General features: G+C 41.7%; 1 protein-coding gene across 16 annotated transcripts in view; it reads right to left on the bottom strand.

Moving 5' to 3' along the window:
* LOC100021259 (uncharacterized) overlaps positions 1-18941 on the bottom strand; it is an 88418-nt gene that overhangs the window by 26503 nt on the left and 42974 nt on the right. For all 16 annotated transcript variants that reach the window (XM_007499264.3, XM_056805721.1, XM_056805714.1 and 13 more), the window contains 3 exons: positions 14125-14180; positions 4026-4146; positions 585-670 (listed from right to left, as the gene is read on the bottom strand). In XM_007499264.3, coding sequence (XP_007499326.2) covers positions 585-670; positions 4026-4146; positions 14125-14180 — 263 coding nt within the window. The remainder of the gene's footprint in view (positions 1-584; positions 671-4025; positions 4147-14124; positions 14181-18941) is intronic.

Below are 18941 nucleotides of genomic sequence, written 5' to 3'. Positions count from 1 at the left end.
GATGGAGTGCTGTACCCACCCCCTCCAGAGCCAGCATGCCATGCCCTTCCTTCCATCAAGTGTCAGGTGCACCCTGCCTCCACTCTTACCCCACACAGGGGAGGGGAGAAGCATTCCCATTGGGCTGCTGTGCAGAGGGGCAGGTGACATGAAAAAATGTCATCAGGCATAGTGAAGAGGGAGGAGGGAACATCTCTGCCCTAGCCCCTCTGCTTTTCTAGTAATGAACTGGGGTTGGGGGAGGGCAGCCACATGCCCTCAGAGAACACTTGCATGCCACTTTGGAGTCCTTGCCATAGGTTTGCCATCATTGGGATAGAGTATTAAATATGGAGTCAGGAGGACCAGAATTCAAATCTGACCTCAGACACTTGCTAACCCTGGGCAAATCACTTAATGTCTGTTTGCCTCACTTTCCTTATCTGTAAAATGTGGTAATGATAGTAGTGATCCCACCTGGTCATTGGGAGGATCAAGTGAGATAACATTTTTAAAGTGCTTTTTAGACCTTAAAATGTTATATAAGTACTATTGCTATTATTATAAATAATTATTATTAGTCATCCTGTTCAGGGGCCACTCACTCATAGAAGAGGAGTAAGTCTGGTGGATACTCAGCAAAGTTGTCTGTCAAGTTATGGAGAGCCAGAAGGTTTGCCATGCAACTCAGCTAGAAGAGAAGAATGGACAATGAGCATCAAAGGGTATTCACACATCCCAACTCCATCCTGCCCGAGGGAACAGGGGCACCAGCCTGAGACTTCAGGCAAGTCACTTCTCCTCTCATCTACCTAAATTGGATGGTCACGAGTGGTGGGATCTTGTGGTTGGAGTCAGGGGGCAGGGGGAAACCAAGTCTGCCTTGATAAACCAAGCCTGAGAGAGCAACCCCTAGTGGATAGACTCTATCTGGAGCTTCTTCCCCAGCCCTTCATCCTTCTGGGAGCTCAGGGACCCCATCAGAGCCCTGGGAGAAGGGAGGGATCAGGCTAGGTATCCCTGCCCCCTGGCACGGAGGGGAAACGAGCCAGAAACAAGCCAGCCTTTTTTCAGCACTTAGCAGCCAAAGGCCCTCCTGGAAAGGAAACTTGGCCCAACCTGGTGCCCAGGGATCTGGCCTCCCAGGATCTTAGCTTGAATCATATGGTAAACTAGAAACCTAAACATATTGCTTGGCACATCTCTACCTGAGTACATATTACCTTGCCATGCCATTACCCAAATACATTGCATAATACAACTGAGCTCATTAGCTGGCATAGATCTACCTGGGCATAAAATATCTGGCACAATCCAGTCTGGCACACAACTTCACTGAATGCATGGTATCTGGCACATCTTTATCCTGAATGCATTATCCACGTCAGGCAGGCACATATCAACCTCAGATCACATAGAGTTGGCACACTATCACCTGGCCACATCTTTATCTGAGTACAGTAGCTGGTATGCCTCTACTGTGAACATGTTACTTGGCACATATCTACCTAAGACCGCCCTTAACTGGTATGCTATTATACCTTTGCCTCAATGTATTACCCAGAGGCAGTTAGATGGTATAGCGGAATGTTGAAACTGGAGTCAGGAAGACTCATTTTCCTGAGTTCAAATGTGGCCTCAGACACTTAGTCATGTGACCCTGGGCAAGTCACTTAACTCTGTTTGCCTCAGTTTCCTCATCTGTAAAATGAGCCAGAGAAGGAAATGGCAAACCACTCCAGTACCTTTGCTGAGAAAACTCTGAATGGAGCCAGGAAGAGTTGGACATGACTGGAACGACTGACAACACCACCAAATACGTCACCTGGCTCACCTCTACTTGTCCACATTGGTGTTACCTGGCCCTGTCTTTACCTTGAGTATATCACCAGGTACATCTCTACTTGAGTGAGTCTGGATTTGTCATTCACGGCTCAGAATTTGTGGCTCCCTATTACCTTTAAGATAAAATAGAAACTTCTTCATTTGGCATTTCAAGGCTTTCACAATCCTCCAGTCTACCTTTCCAGGCTGATTATGTATCTCTTCCTCTGGTATAAGCCTTGTTGGTATTCTCCATCCAGGACATTCCATCTCTCCTCTTCCTGACTTTTCATGGACTGCTCTCATATCTCATATGTTCTCTCTCCTTGCCTCCTCCTGACACCTTTGGTGTCCTTCAAGGTTCAGTTCAAATGTTACCTCCTTCAAGGGGTCTCTCCACCTTCACCAAGTTTTTTTTGCTCTATCCAGATCAAAGTGTTTATTTTGCAAATGCCTTATGTGTACATATTTGTGAATTTGTTATAGTCTCATTTTTAACCCCTTATTTTCTATCTTAGAATCAATACTGTGTATTGGTTCCAAGGCAGAAGAGCAGTAAGGGCTAGGCAATGGGGGGTTGCCCATGGTCACATAGCTGGGAAGTGTCTGAGGCCAGATTTGAATCCAGAACTTCCTGACTTTAGACTTGGTTCTCAATCCACTGAGCTACCTTTCTGTCTCCTTAGGTCATATCCTTCTAATCCAGGAGTCCTTCACCTTTTGGTATCACACACTCTTGGGGAGGTGAAGCCTGTGGATCTCTTCTTTTTTAAACCTTTCTATTTTAGAATTAATAATAAATACATATTTGTGACTGTGCCATATATTTCTTTTTATAATCCTTACATCTTGTCTTAGAATCAAAACTGTATATTGGCTCCAGGGCAGAAGAGTAGATTCTTCTAGACAACTAGAGTTAAGTGACTTGTCCAGGGTCATAACAGGTAGGAAATGTCTGGGACAAGACTTGAACCTAGGATATCCCGACTCCAAGCCTGGACTTCAACCACTGAGCCACCTAGCTGCCCCTGGATCCCTCTTCAATATAATGGTTTTTACATATAGAAGGAAATTTAAAATTTTGGTTAGAGATGAATGAATTAAAAGATGTAATATTTTTCTCATCTACATTCACTGGTACCCTGAAATCTATCCACAGACTTCTTGGGTATCCATGGACCCCAAGTTAAGAACCCCTGATCTATTAGACTGTAACATCCTCATTTTTACATTTGTATTCTGTAAAAAATGGAGATTTAAACCCCAGACTTCAATCCCCAGAAGTCCTTGGCACTTCCCAGAATGCCCTATAATCTCACCTGAGTCCTCACCTGAGTGCGAAATCACAAATTATTATTTAAAGGGGCTGTCCGCCTACTTCAGGTCTCTCTGCTTCCACTTGTAAGCACACGTGTCTCTCAGGATGTAGTAAGTGAAATTGAATGGGCTTATCAGCCCTAGAAACGTGGCTTATTGATTTGTATCTTTGATTTCTAATAATCTTTAATAAACCTCTAAAAATCTAATACTTTTAGTAGAGATACTAATTTAAATGTTACAATTCCCAGCCCTGACACATAGTAGGTGTTTAACAAATGCTTATTGATTGATTGATTGACCACACATTCCCTAGGACACTATGACCTGGGCATATCTTTCCTGATATAGCATCAGACATTCCGTTACCTTCCATGGCTACATGATGAGCTGGTCAAACCTTTACCTGAGCTCATCTCATGCGACCTGCCTTTACATGAACATTCTTTACCTGGCACACCTTCCCCCATGGCGGGATGCTGCATTCATCCTGATAATCCCCCCCTACATCCATTCACATCAGGGAAGGGGGCATGGGTCAGTCCAAATGGCTCCGCCATCTTTTCCCGGATCCCTCAGGCATCCTATCACCCCCTCCCAGTTGTGGTGGATGTTGAATCTCCAACAATCTGCTCCCTGAGCACTGTGAGTACAGCATGAGGGTCTCAGATCAGCAAGAATTCAATCTGATAAGCATTCAGCAAGGATATTTCCTAAGCGCAGGTAGAGGAGAAGGGGGGAAAAGTGGGAGAGAAAAACAATTCTCTATAAAATGAGTCCAAATTTAACTTGGGGATACTTGGGCACAGAGAGCAATGCCATGTTGTTATAAGCAGATTATAGGCAAATAACAGGCAGATATATTAAAAATATGCCATCCCATCCCCTTGGGTGGCACTGCCTACCTGTCTGGCGTTTAGGATGGCCTTCTGCTTCTGCACTTCCCTAACCAGGGAAGAGAACTGGTCCCGAGTTAGCTGGCTGGCCTCCTGGCACTGGAAACCTTGTAAGATGGAGGCAGAAAGGCTGAGACAAGAAACACAGTTAAGGGTAATTGGGATGTGCAGGCCAGAGAGGGGAAGGTTTGAGGGGGGAGTTTAATCACAGCCAGGAAAGAGGGAGGGAAATTGTACAGGCCCACTGCTGTTCTTTTCATCTTTCACCAATGGGCAAAGGAGGAAGAAATAGATTTCCAAATCTATAAACGTAAGAAATATGGGTTAGAGAAAGGAACAATTTTCTGAGAGAGAAGACATGAGATACACAGCCTGGGGGTGGCTCCGGAGACTCTCTGAAGGTCTTAGAAAACCAGGTTTACAGTATTGAGGAGATATTCATATTAATCATGTATTTATTATATTATCATAAGATATATAATAATAGATGATAATATAATATATAAACATGAATAATAATGCAATTTAGGCTTAAATCTGCCAAAACAATTTTATTAAATTTAACATGAATTCATATATAAGGCATTTCTAGCTTACAGAAAGAGATGTCCAACTTGGCATAAACTCTATGCCTTCTGACATGTCTCCTCTGCCCCACATTAACATTGATACATATATTGAAAATAGAAAAGATAATAATATATTAAAATATAGTTTTGGGGTAATTAAAGTCTCAGTGGATGGAGAGCCAGGCCTTAAGATGGGAGGTCCTAGGTTTAAATCTGGCCTCAGATACTTCCTAGCTGTGTGACCCTGGGCAAGTCACTTGACCACCATTGCCTAGCCCTTACCACTCTTCTGTCTCAGAACCAACACTTAGTATTGATTCTAAGACAAAAAGTAAGGTTTGTTTTTAAATACAGTTTGACATTTCATAATAGTAACTACCTGCTTCCTTCTTGAACCATTTCCCACAGGAGAATTCCATCTTGTGATCAATATATGAACCTTGAATTTCTAAAGGGAAGATACCACCCTCAGGTAGGTAATGGCACCAACCACTCCAGAGGATGGAGAGGCCATCATCTTATCTAGGCAAGACTTAAGTTTGATTTCTTTTTCTTTAAAAAAATTTTTTTCCAATTACATGTAAAAACCTTTTAATAGTCATTCTTCCCTCCCACCTCCCTGAGAAGGCAAGCAATAGGTTATACATGTGTGGTCATACAAAACATATTTCCATATTAGTCATACAGTGAAAGATAATTTAGGGTTGGTTTCAAAGAAAGGCCCTAGTCTTCGTTCTTCCCACTCTCCTAAAGGGAAATGTCTGGAAAGGAGAAAATGTCTGGAAAAATAATATTTCCTAATATTTTTAGAGAAATAATATTTGACTATTAGTCATTAATATTTCTTAATTTTCTGAAGAATTTCTTAATGTGCCTAGAGAAACTAAACTGAGGTTTTTAGCATGGTTACGTAGCAGGATTGCAGATTGAAAGCTGAAAGGAAACTTAAAGTTTGTCTAGTCCATAAAGACCCAGAGAGAATTTGTTTGCCTATGGTTATAGCGAGATAGTAAGAGAGCCAGAACCAGAATGTGGGTCATCTGATTCTCATCCTTTTCATGGGCTCTTTCCAAAATGCCCAACTACCAAATGACTTGTTCAACTGAAAATCAGTCATCAGAAAAACATTCCCTAATAGAGAAGTGGTGAAAGGATGAGACATAATTCCCAAGAGAACTGCAAATCATTAGCAGCCATGTGAAAGGATGTTCCAAATCAAATAATAAGAGAAATGTAAATCAAAACAAGTCTGAGGTTAAACCTTACATCCAACAAGTTGGCAAAGAAGACAAAAGATGAGAAGGATAAAAGAAGTTTGTGGAAAGATTGGCACACTAATGCATTGTAAGTAGAGCTGTGAATTACTACAACCATTGTTGAAAGTAGTTTAGAATTGTGCAAATAAAGTGGCTCAACTGTTTACCTTTTAACTCAAGTCAGCTGGCATTTATTAGTACCTAATGTATGCTAGGCACTATACGAAGTGACAGGTGCAGAGATTCTACTGCTAGTCATATAGCCCAAGGAGGTTATTGGTAATTCCATATAAATGCCAAACTACTCATTAAGGTGTTTTTTTGTGATAGCAAAGAACTGAAACAAAGCAGATTCTTATTGACTAGGGAATACCTTAATTGCGATATGTGAATATAATGGATTATTACTGTACTGTAAGAAACAATGAATATAATGACTTCAGAGAAGCAAGAAAAGACTTACACAAACTGATCACAGAACGAAGCAAGAAAAACTCAGAAAACAACATTCTCAAGGACCATAATAACGGAAATTGAAAGAATAACTACCACAAAACAATAAAAATGAACGTTATGAAATCACAAAGAACAACTTCATCCCAAAATAGAGGAGAGCATTATAAAAGCTGTAATATCTATCACAGTTAATTTTGGCCAGGCACTGTGCTAAGCACTTTCTAATTATTACCTCATTTAATCTTCACAACCATTCTGGGAGGTTGGTGCTATTATTATTTACATTTTACAGATGGGGAAACTGAGGTAAAAAATGGCTCATTGGCTTGCCCAGAGTCACATAGCTAATAAGTGTCTGAGGAGGGATTTGAACTATTCAATTTGAAGTCTGTTCAATTTCCACTCCAGGCCAGGAACTCTATCTACTTAGCTGGGAGAATACATCTCCTCTACTTTTTTGCAAAAGTGACCTTGGCTGGAGGTGTGGGGGAAGGGAGTCCACAAGAAAAGACCATTACATATATCATCAACATCTTTTGATATGTTGTTTGGTTTTACTGATTTTTTTCTCTTCATTTCTTAAAAAAAATATTATAAGAGGTAGTTCTTTGGGATGGTGAAATTTACATCATGTAAAGATTAAAGATAATGAAAATAATTATTTTTTAAAATAGCTAAATGACTAGACCATTCATGATCAGCCACTTAACCCAAAAGTGCAACAGGAAGCAGAGACTGATGCCAGCACAAAACTTCAATTCAGGAACTAAAACTGGAGAGGTAAATTAAAAAAGGAAAAATAAAAAGCACAACTCTTACTGGCACCAAAAATTGTTACAAATTTAGAAATACCCCAAAAGAAGAAGAAAGTAACTAATAATTCCAAGAAATACTCAAAGGAGATTTTCTTTCCATAAGGAATACAGCAATACCTAGATGAAATAAAGTAAGAGAGAAAAAATGAAATAAAATTTGGAGGAAAGAATTAGAAGAAGAATAAGTAGTTCTGAAAAGAAAGTGGTGAACTTTACCAAAGAAAAATCAAAGAGAAATCAATGACTCTGTGAGACAACAAAAAGTATTATGAGAAAAATTAAAATATTGAAAAATTAGAAGCATAAGGCATCTGATATAAAAAAAATTGACCTAGAAAACAGGATAAAGAGAAAGAATTTAAGACTCACTGGACTCTCTGAAAACCACAATATACATGTATATGGATGGACATTATATTTTAAGAAATCATAAATACAACACTGTCCAGATCTATTAGATCTATATGGCAAGATTGCACTCTTTATAGTGGCAAAAAATTGGAAAATGAGGGGATGCCCTCTGATTGGGGAATGACTGAACAAATTGTGGTATATGCTGGTGATGGAATACTATTGTGCTAAAAGGAATAATAAAGTAGAGGAATTCCATATGAACTGGAACGACCTCTAGGAATTGATGCAGAGTGAAAGGAGCAGAACCAGGAGAACATTGTACACAGAGACTGATACACTGTGGCACAATGGAATGTAATGGACTTCTCTACGAGCAGCAATGCAATGATCCAGTACAATTCTGAGGGACTTATGAGAAAGAACACTATCCACATTCAGAGAAAGAACTGTGGGAGTAGAAAAAGAAGAAAAGCAACTGCTTGACCACATGGATTGATGGGGATATGATTAGGGATGTAGAATCTAAATGATCACCCTAGTGCAAATATCAATAATGCGGAAATGGGTCTTGCTCCATGACACATGTAAAACCCAGTGGAATTGCCTGTTGGCTATGGGAGAGGGGTGGGGGTGGGGATCAGGGAGGGAAAGAACATGCATCTTGTAACCATGTAAAAATATTCTTGATTATTTAATTAAATAAAAATTTCCAAATTAAAAAATAAAGAACATTATGGCAAGGTAAAGACAGAATCCACTGATCACCTCTCAAAAGGAACCTCAAAAGGAAAACTCTCAGGAAGGTCATGGCCAAAATCTTGAATACCCACGCCAAAGGAAAAAAAAATACCTCAAGCTTTGAGAAAGTAGTTCAAATGCCACAAACAAAAGTTTGACTCATATAAGACCCAGAAGGTCCAACTATAAACAAGAGGAAATTTTGGAATATAATATTATAAAAGGAAAAAGAGATGCAGGCTTACAACTAACTAATTTACCTTGAGAAACTGAGCATAATCCCACAGAGGAAATGTCTGGGTCTAGATTCAAACTCAGATCTTCCTAACTCTAAATTCAATGTTCTATCCACTGTATCACCATGCCTTCTTTAAAGATATAGATCACAAATCATACCAGCTTGCACCATGTTGCCCTCATGCATATCCTTCCAAAATTTCCCCCAAGAGAGTTCATGTAGTCAAATGATTTGTTGAATTAAATTCAATTTGCTAAAGGGCTTTGCTAGAGTTGGAGCACAAAGACTGATCACTAGTTGTCCTTTCCTCTAGATACCAGATTGGTCCATTATCTTTTCCAAACATATTTGTTAACGGGCATTCTTCACTTCACATCTACTTTGTAACTCCCAGTTTGTAATGAGACCTGCCCTGCCCACACCTACCATCTGCCTCTCCATTGCCCACTGAATAATCCTCATCCATGATTCACAGCCATTCAACATCACCAGAAGAATGTTGTTTATCATTAGAATGTTGGTAATGAATCTTTGTTTCAGGGAAAAGGTTGTGATCATTAAAGTCACTTTACAATTGCCCAGAGTTAGTCCATCCCCTCCCTTCCTTCTCTTCAATTCTGGTCCAAGTTATTGTTCATTTGTTGAATGTTTGCCCAAGATGGCTCTATGAGCTCCATGGGTTGTTCATATAACTGCAAATTACAACCTGGACAGCAGGCATTTTTCATCCCCTTGGCTTGTCCCATGGGTACAGTAAGGTTAAACTCGTGAATAGTCATGGGATCTTATTTAGGAGGCTCTGCCATGTTCTGGGGCTTGATGCCAACAGCATAATACCATACAAAGGAGAAAAAAGGAGTAACTGATGGACCTTATCCCCTTTAGGAGATTTATCTGAGGCTTCTGTTCTGTTCTGCATCTCTGTAATCCACAATACTTTTGCAGCCTGAGCCAGATTATGATGTAATTGGGAAACATAACCAAATAAATTGTAAAATATGTTACTATGTGGTTTCCTACATCTATATGCGACCTGCAGGGATCCTGATCCTCATGCACAGTTTAGTGCCCTCAGTTTCTGAGTTTGAAATCACTGATCTACGCCATGATCATGGTAAATTCTTTCATTAAGCATTTATCTCCCTTTGTATGCTTCCATCGAGAGAGACTGCTGCTCAGAAGATTATCTCTGATATTATCTTTCAAGAAACATCACATAATTTTGATATACACAGGAGGCACCTTGTTGGAGAACCTTTAAGATGATACTTTGCTTCAGTCAACCAAATTCTGGGCATCAAAGTTCAGAGGAATCTTGTCTTTTCTGTATCTTTCATTCACTTCGGAAATGGCAAAGATGCAACCTACTGTGGAACATATTTGCAAACACCTGCTTGTTCTCATCTGAAAAAGAACATCCCTGATTTATACATTAAATATTCTCATAAACATTTTAGATAGGTGAGAAGCAAGCATCTGGGTTGGCAGTCAATAATATCCTTTTAGTTGCATTTTTTAGATAATCATATCTGAGTTTTTGTCTCATGCCTTTGTAATTATCTCCCACATTGGGCACCAATCCCTCAACATCCTTAAATTTGCACCTCTTCCAGCACAGATCTCTGTACAACCTCTAGTTGCCTTTTCCATCTTTGTTTTTCTTAATGTATAATTTGTCCTTGTGTGGCGAATTCCAGATTGTGCAGATTGTGATGATAAGTATCTAAACTGTAGAATCTTTTTGCCTTTCATGATAAGGAGAATTTGTTATAAACACCTTTGCTTTGCCTTCCATTTTTGTTTGTTGGCCTTCCAGTTACATCCTCAAATGCTCTTGGGATGATTTTGTTTAATTGGATCTCTCGCCAAAATTTCTTTAAACTGTTTTTCCCTCCACTGCTTCTCATCACTTACTGAGGCAGTATTGCTCATAATCTTCTACTGTCCTTCTCTGTAGGATTTCACAAAAGAGTTAAATATCCTAAATTTTCTTTGCTCTGGGTTCTATAGCTTTCTGCTTGGTACAGAGATCAAATCAGATTTGCTGACTAAGATGATTTTAAGCACTACACAAAATTATTTTAATCAGTGTCAATGCCTTTTCTACCCTCCATTTTGGTTATCAATAACTTTAAATTAAGACAAGATGGAATTGTTTTCATTCGATATCATATCTTTTTCTTATGTATATTTTTCTAGTTCTGTGTTAAGTTTTTAAAAAATCCTTATCTTCTATCTTAGTATTAATAGCCAGCAAGAGCTAGGCAATTGGGTTTAAATCACTTGCCCAATGTCACACAGATATGAATGTCTGTATTAATTTTTATCTTTAACAAGGTGATAGATTGACTATACATAGATATGTAATAATGAAAATAAATGTAATATGTAATTATTAAAATGCTACATGTAATATTTAGAAATTGATTTTGTTAAATACTATTAGCAAAAAAGTTGTTGTAGTCTCCATTTATAAAATTAACTTAAGTCACGAGGATGATAGTAGCTTTTAACAATTTAATTTAATATAAATATAGTATAAGAAAGAAATGAGGAAGGATGGAAGTAGAAAATGATTTCCTAGCCTATCACCCTAAAGCCCCATCTGTAAAATTTCAGTTCACTCCCCCCTAGTCACTTTGGAGCAAGAGTCTTACCAACCCAGGAGGGTGTCTTTCGTCTGAGCCACCAACGCTGAATGGAGTAGAAGAATCAATCCCAGAAAATGCACGCCCAAAAGACCTTGATCTCTTCTACGGTCTCATCTTTTATAGCCCTTTTCTCCATGTCACTTCCTGTCTCTGAGCTGGTCAATCACATCTTAGGAACCAATCCAAGTCTCTCTGACCTGGACAGTAACCCTTAGTTCTGGGTCATGTTCCTGGGTCTTAACCTGTGACCTCTGTTTGGAGCTTTCCAGCCATGCTAATGGGATGGGTCAGATGAGAAGTCACGACCCTGAGAGGAAGGGGTTCCCTTTACACAGATAGCTGATTCAAGAAGGTCTCCCAAATCAATAACCGATTCTTTCGTCTTTGTTAAAATATAGTCAAATTCATTTTCTGTCATTTTGTTTCATGCTTGACATGTCCTGTACTTCTTAATTATTTTTTTTTGATAGGAGTATTAATGATGAATAAGCTCAAGGCCACTGGGTAGTCTGAAAGTCTTTGACTTTATTCCTGAATTGTTTTTTTCTAACATTTTTTGCTCTCTTCACTTATGCCCATTTTTCGCATTGAAACCACTGAGTAACAAAATATATGTTGATTTAATTTGGAGTTTTTTGTGACATTCTTCATCAAATTCCTTTATCTCTTTATCTTCTATAAGAGATGTTGCATAAGCTGCAGTTTTTTTTTAAACCCTTACCTTAAAATTGATTAGTCAATTTAGAACCCTTACCTGGCTTAGAATCAATCCTGGGTATCCGTTCCAAGGCAGAAGAGTAGTAAGTAGGTAATGGAGGTTAAGTGACTTGCCCAGGGTCACACAGTTAGGAAGTGTCTGAGGTCATATTTGATCCCAGGACTTTCCATCTCTAGACCTGGCTTTTAATTCACTGAGTCCCCCAGCTGCCTCCTAAGCTGTAATCATTTTCATGTAGGTTATTAGCAAATATTTGTCCTGAGCACTGCAATATGAGATGCCCAAATGTCTCCTGAAACATCTGATGCCTTTGGGCATATGATAAAACCAACACTGTCAATCTCTTTATTTGCATCCCCCAAAAGGTTTTGTGTACTAACCTTTTCCATTCAGCTGTAACTTCCCTTTGTCTTATGAATACATTTCTAGTGAGAATGTCAAGCTTATTACAATTAACTTCCTTCAATAGTATGCCCACTTGTTGGTCACTGGACAAGGATTTAACATTTAGAGTACCGACAGTTAAGTTAATTTTTAAAAAACCTTTACCTAAAGGGGGCAGCTGGGTGCTCAGTGGATTGAGAGCCAGGCCTAGAGACAGGGAGGTCCTGGGTTCAAATCTGGCCTCAGACACTTCCCAGCTGTGTGACCCTGGGCAAGTCACTTGACCCCCATTGCCTAGCCTTTACCACTCTTCTGCCTTGGAGCCAATACACAGTATTGATTCCAAGACCGAAGGTAAGGGTTTAAAAAAACAAAACCCTTATCTAACATCTTAGAATCAATACTATATATTAGTGCCAAGGCAGAAGAGTGGTAAGGGCTAGGCAATGTGGGTTAAGTGATTTGCCCAGGGTCACACAGCTAAGAAGTATCTGAGAACAGATTTGAACCCAGGACTTCCTGTCTCTAGGCATGGCTCTCAATCCACTGAGTTACCCAGCTGCCCCCAAAGTTAAGATTTATAGATAATCTTAAAAACCATGAGCCTCTACCACCATCATTATATACTTGGAAGGAAACTGCATGGGATCAAGAGCCAGTTTGCCTTTGTTTTTGTTTTCTGGATTGTAGTGGTCAAAAAATTCATTTATCGGCCAACTGGTGAAAAGCTGGTCTGTATTGAGTCAGGATGGCTCGTCCTCAGAAATAAGACACAATCTGTCACCAGAAGTGCCCAGAGAGGATTTCCAGCATGACAGAAACTGCCAGAGTCTGTATTTCCCCTGCCAAAGTCTTTGGGCACCTAAGATTACCTCTACACCACAATAAGCCATTAGAGGAAATGAGGATAATTTGCTTTTAATCAATATTGACACCAGTATTGTAAAGAAGAGGTCAATAATTACAGGGTAGGGTGCTAAATGCTGTGATACACCAAGGGAGAAAGAACCTGTAGCCTAGCAAAACTCCCTTCCACCTGATGTCTACATTCATAAGACCTCCAGGCATCATATGAAGGTGTCTAGAGAAACAAACTCCTCTAAAATGACTTTTCATCCATTCTGTGTATATTCAGGGATTGAGTTCCTGAGACTCAGGACTCTCTTTTTAGACTGAGGGTTCCCCAAGAAGGACTCTGTATCACCACCCTGCCAAATAATGGGCCAATGGAAAAAGAACCAGCTTTGGAGGCAGAAGAGCTGTGTTCAGTTCCTGGCTCCAACATTAACCAGTTGTATGACCTTGGTCAAATCATTTCCCCTCATTGGGTCATTGCCCACCCCCACCCCTCAGTCAATGAGTGAGAGGGGACCAAATCACCTCCAAGGTCTCTTTCAGCTCTGATATTCTGTGATTCTGACTTCCTGACCATCTGGTGCAACTTTCTCTGAGTTCGAATGAGCAAGTATAGAATCCTTTGGGTTCCACCTCTTGACTTTCCTCATTGGCTTGAAGTTCAGCCCCACCTATGAAACCAGATGGTCTCTCTCCCAAGGGACTATTTCTATCAAACTCACAAACAACTAATTGCTCCCGTGGGGTCTTCTCTTTCTCTTCCTCTCCCTAGGTTGCTGACGTCTATGTCTCTTTCATTGAATCAGCCAAAGAAAAACAGATTTCATCCTTATCAAAGATAACATGGATGCAGCCTCACCGGACTATACTAGTGGGGAGTCCTGAGACTTTGCTTAGTCTAACCTGGCCCTGCCTTCAGGGGACCTTGCCTTAATTTGGAGGCTCCAATCCAGGTCTGTCTTGGCCCTGCCCTTGAGGTCTTCCCACTTCTGGGGGCCAGGTTCAGCCCAGCCCACTCCTATTCTTGGGGAGCCCCTGGCCCTGTCAAGGTTCAGTCGCAACAGGGGTACTCACCGGGCCACGTGGTTGCCCACGCTGGAGGCCAGCCCTTGCTGGAAGAAGCCCGAGGCCTGAGAAGAAGAGCAGTGTGCAGTCAGAGACACAAGAAGGATAAGGCCCCGGGGCACTACGTAACCTGGAACGAAACCCAGACATGAAGAAAGACGGCACTTCCTTCCAAGTAGTAGCTGTAGCTGCCCAGGACCTCTTGGAATGGTCTCCTTAAGGTCAAGTGGGCCATTCTCCCTTCAGACTTCACCCTAAAAAACTTACTTATGTCAGGAATCCTTTTTTGACCAGCCCCACTTAAATCTGGCCTCTCCATCACCTCATTTTTCCTAGACACTTGATGATCTCCATTTGTACCCTGGGTATCTTTCTTTGGGTCAAATGTACATGTACGCCTTTCCTCCCTTCTTAGGACAGGAGGTTCCTGTGGGCAGAACCACCAGACCTTAGACTCAGGATAAGAACTCATCTTATGTCTCTTGTTTCTCTCGTCCTCTATCCCTTCATGCTATCATTATAGGGAAAGTCTCTTCCTTTTCAATAAAAGGACATAGAAAATGGTCATGGAATTGTCTGCCTTAGAGAAAAATCAGAGATCCATCCCCATGAAGAAAGGTCAGTGAGCTCTTCTTCATGAAGAAGGATCTGTGCGTGAGCTTCCACGAAGAAGGGTCAGTGAAACTGCCTTTTGTGAAAAAGGATCAGGGATCTGTCTTCTATGGTGAATGATCAGAGAACCATCCTAAAAGAGGATGCTCAGTGAATTTCCATTGTGGAGAAGGGTAAAGGAGGGATCACCCTAGACACAAGAGAAAAGACCCCATAAACTCTTCCCCCAGTGAGAATTGTTCACAAATCTCTACCTATGGAGAAAGGAGTTCTACTTATGGATGAGAGTCAATGAGCTATCCTCATGGAGAAGGTTGGAGAAACTGTCCTAGATGGAAAAGTGTCAGGGAACAATCCCCATGGGCTAAGGTCAATCAATGGCACGCTTCCCATGGAACAAGGTCAGGTCATTAGAAGAAGATTCAGGAAGTTTTTTCCAAAGGGGAAGACTTCTATCTATCTAGAAGACAAGAACTATCTATCTCCCATGGACAAGAGTCAAATAACTTCATGCAGAAGGGCTATTAAGTGCCCTCCATGGAGAAGAATCAAGGAGTTATCCCTTAGGGACAAGGGTCAAGGAGCCATCGCTCTTACCCATCCTTTGATGGCCTGGATTTGGAGACATGATGGTTTCTGGTTGTGAATCCTGGTCCTGTCCCTAATTATCTGTGACCTTAGGCAAGTCTCTGGGTCTGAAAGTCCTCATCTTATTCTAGCTTCAAATCCTAGGATCCTATGTCTCTGCTCCAGGAATTCTCCAGGAATCCCCTTCCTCTCCCTTAGACTCAGTAATGCCAATGCAACTCAGTTTGTGGAACAGGGCCAGGGCCAAGCCTCCTTTGGAGCCTTGTGTAAGCATTGGCTCAGGCAGCCCTGTGGCCAAGCCCCAGGTCCACATGACCTGCCATAGAAACCCCGCTGCGTCAGCTAGGAGCCATCAGCCTTTGGGGAGCTCCCTTATCTCGTTGGGGCCCCTCAGGGACCATTTAGTAAATCACTTCTTCAGCACTCCAAGGGCCTTGGGGACCCAGAGAATCTGCCTCAACAAGACCCAGGGCCAGGAAGAGAGAAGGAAAAGGAATGGGAAGAAAGCACACCTGATACCTTTTCCTTTCCTTCACTCTCTTCCTCCTCTCACCTGGCTAGCCTAAGATTACATACCTCTCCACCCTCACGCAGAAGGCAGCCCTCTCATGGGCCCACAGAGAACAGCACTCTCCTCTTTCCTGAGGCATTATTGAGGATATGGGGGGACAAGGGCCATCTTAGGACAGGAGTGTCAATCTCATAGAAAAATGGAAGTCACTAAGCCAGACCCAAGGATCCAAGCAGGACACAGATTAGCTTAGAAAGCCACATATGAACATTATTTGTGTTTTGTTGTATTTTCATTTGTTTTGTTAAATATTTCACAATTGCATTTTAATACAGTGTCCAGAGTGATGGGGGCAGGTGGCCAGAGTTTGACACCTCTCTTAGAGGATTCCTGGGGCAGAAATGCTGTCATAGGACTTGGATCTCAGTCCATTTCATCTAAGCACCTCATTTTATGGGAGAGGAAACCAAGGCTACATATAGGCTAAGTTCTGAGTTTTCACTCCCTCCTGGGACTAGAGTCATCCATTTATCCAATCTCCTTGCAAAACTGATTGGGTAAGAACCATCTTTCAGTTCATCATCCCGGTTCTACATGACTTTACAGGAAGGGACCCAGGCTAAAAGGTGGACCTAGTAGGGTCTTATATTCTGAGCTTGGGGTCAGGAGCATTGGATTCGGGTCTGACCTCTGGTGTCTAGGAGCTGTGTGATCCTGGCCAAGTCACGCCCTCCCAATAAATACCTCAAGCTGTCGGGAGTGTGACCCCTTCTACCAGTGCCACTGGGGGACTCCCAGCCAAGCCTGGATTCCCCTTTCCTTCACCTCAGTCACTTGAGACAGAAGCTGAGCATTTGCCTCTTAATCCCAATGCCTCACCTCTTTTAATGACTTCCTATTTATCCTATCACTTGTTTGCATGTTATCTTCCTTGTTAGATTGTAAGCTTCTGGAGGGCAAGGACTATCTTTTGCCTCTTGTTGTATCCCAGTACTTAACACAATGGCTAGTACATAGTAGGCATTTAATAAATGTTTGTTGAATTGGAAAGAACCCTGGACTGGGAATCAGGAAATCCAGGATCTAGCCCCAGCTCTGTCTCTACCTTGCTGAGCGACCTCGGACAAATCCTTTCCCCTTTCTGGACCTCAGTTTCTGTCTCCAAAAGGAAAATTTGGGAAGTCCTTTCCAGTTCTGGCTCTACATTTGTGTGACTGGACGGTCTTAAAAGACCCCTCCATCCCATTAAAATTCTGTGACTTTCCTAAAAGCCTGGGCTAAGGGAGCCCAGGATCGATGAGTTCCAGAGCCTAGGAATCTTACCTTGAGATTAGAGGTCCACATAGTATTTTTTTTAAACCCTTACCTTCCACCTTAGAATCAATTCTGTGTATTTATTCCAGGGCAGAAGAGTGGTCAAGGCTAGGCAGTAGGGATGGATTTGACCAGAGTCACATAGCTAAGAAGTGTCTGAGTCCACATTTGAACCCAGGACCTCCTGTCTCTACCCACATAGATTTTTGCATTCACTAGACCTGTTCCCTTCTAACTAGGTCCCCGGACTAGATTCCCCTCAGTAAGGGAAGGGTCTACAGTATGTCACAGACCATTTTGACCCAGCCTGTTCTCTGGGGGCATATCCAGAGCCCAGCTCCAACTACATACCTTGAAGGTTTTATGTGCCTGATGATTACAATGAAGAGTCCTAACCTTTACGAATCTCATCAGACCCTTCCTTCTCCTGTCTCTCTTGCTTCCCCTGTTCCTTGTGGGAATATTAAATTTAGCCCCTTTTAAAATGAACCCCCTTTCCCCCCTTACACTCAACATGGATCTTCCACACTTCCTCTCTTCTGTTTACCCCTTAAGACAGGATTCCTCCTGCCTCTGTACCTTTTCTCAAGCAAGCCTCTTCCTTGGAATGCCCTTCCCAAGCCTGATTACCAATACAAACCCTACCCATCCTTCAGCTTCTACAGAAAATGTCCTCTGAGTCTTCTGACTCTCCCTTCTTAGAACCGCTTTGGCCCTTAGAATCCAGACTCAGAGTTTGGCATGGAGTCATTTTCTCGCTATTCTCTGTACCCGAGTCCACAAGGACAAGAGCTGAACCTGTTTCTCTTCTATTTCCCCCAACTGTGAACTCTGTGAGGGCAGGACCTATGTCTATTCCTCTTCTGTCTCCCCCCACCCTACCAGTTTCAGGTTTTATAGGGAAAAGACTCAGATCTGTTCTTTTTCTGCTTTCCCCAGACTCTGAGCTCCCCAAGAAAAGGGTCTAGGTCTACTTTTTTTGGGACCTTACTTAGACTGTGAGCTCCCAAAGGACAAGTCCTTTGTCTATTCTATGTCTTCTCTGGGCTGTGACTTTTCTGAAGCCAGGGTCTATTCTTCCTGTTTCCTCTCTCCCTCAGGCTCCAGGATAAGGATACACTCTTTCCTTCCCTATCTTTCCTACAGTGAGCTAGAAATGGTGGGATACTAAGTAAAGACTGGGCAATTGACCTATGAATGGGGAAGATGATGATCATGAATTTATCCCAATGATGACCTTTCCTGATATCCCAACTACCCATCTGTAGGAGAACCCAACCAATACCCAAGCCTTGGTGGTGGGGTTCAGGCAGTCTATCCTGACTTTAGTGGTCAAATAAGAGGAGAGTGGTGAGTGTCTTCTTCTATTACCATGCTTATCTCCATTTCTCTGTCTAAGATGATCACTGAACCAGGGACAAAGTGCCTAGAAGGACCAGCACTTCTTGGAGAGGGATTATCTAGAAGGATGGTTGCCTGAAAGAAGTAGACTAGGAGAAGAGATCACCTGGCAGAAGTATTGGACCGTAGGACTGATACTTTGGGAAGGGGGATTACTTAGGAGGAGGGATAGCTCGGGAATAAAAGCAGTCTGGGACGAGGGAGAACCTGGAAGAAAGGGAATAGTGGGCACACTGGGAAGAGGGATATATTTCATGGAAGGATAACCTGGGAAAAGAGGCACATAGGGATATTCTAGGAAGAGAAAAAACCCTGAAAAAATGAATAACTTTGGAAAAAGAACCAGGAGAGAGATGCCCTAACAGGACACACTAAAAGAAACCAAATAGATTATTCCATC

This window comes from Monodelphis domestica, chromosome 7 (genome assembly GCF_027887165.1).
Source record: "Monodelphis domestica isolate mMonDom1 chromosome 7, mMonDom1.pri, whole genome shotgun sequence".
NCBI classification, from domain to species: domain Eukaryota; kingdom Metazoa; phylum Chordata; class Mammalia; order Didelphimorphia; family Didelphidae; genus Monodelphis; species Monodelphis domestica.
The sequence above is the reverse complement of the archived record's forward strand: the minus strand, read 5'-3'. Positions and strand labels throughout refer to the sequence as shown.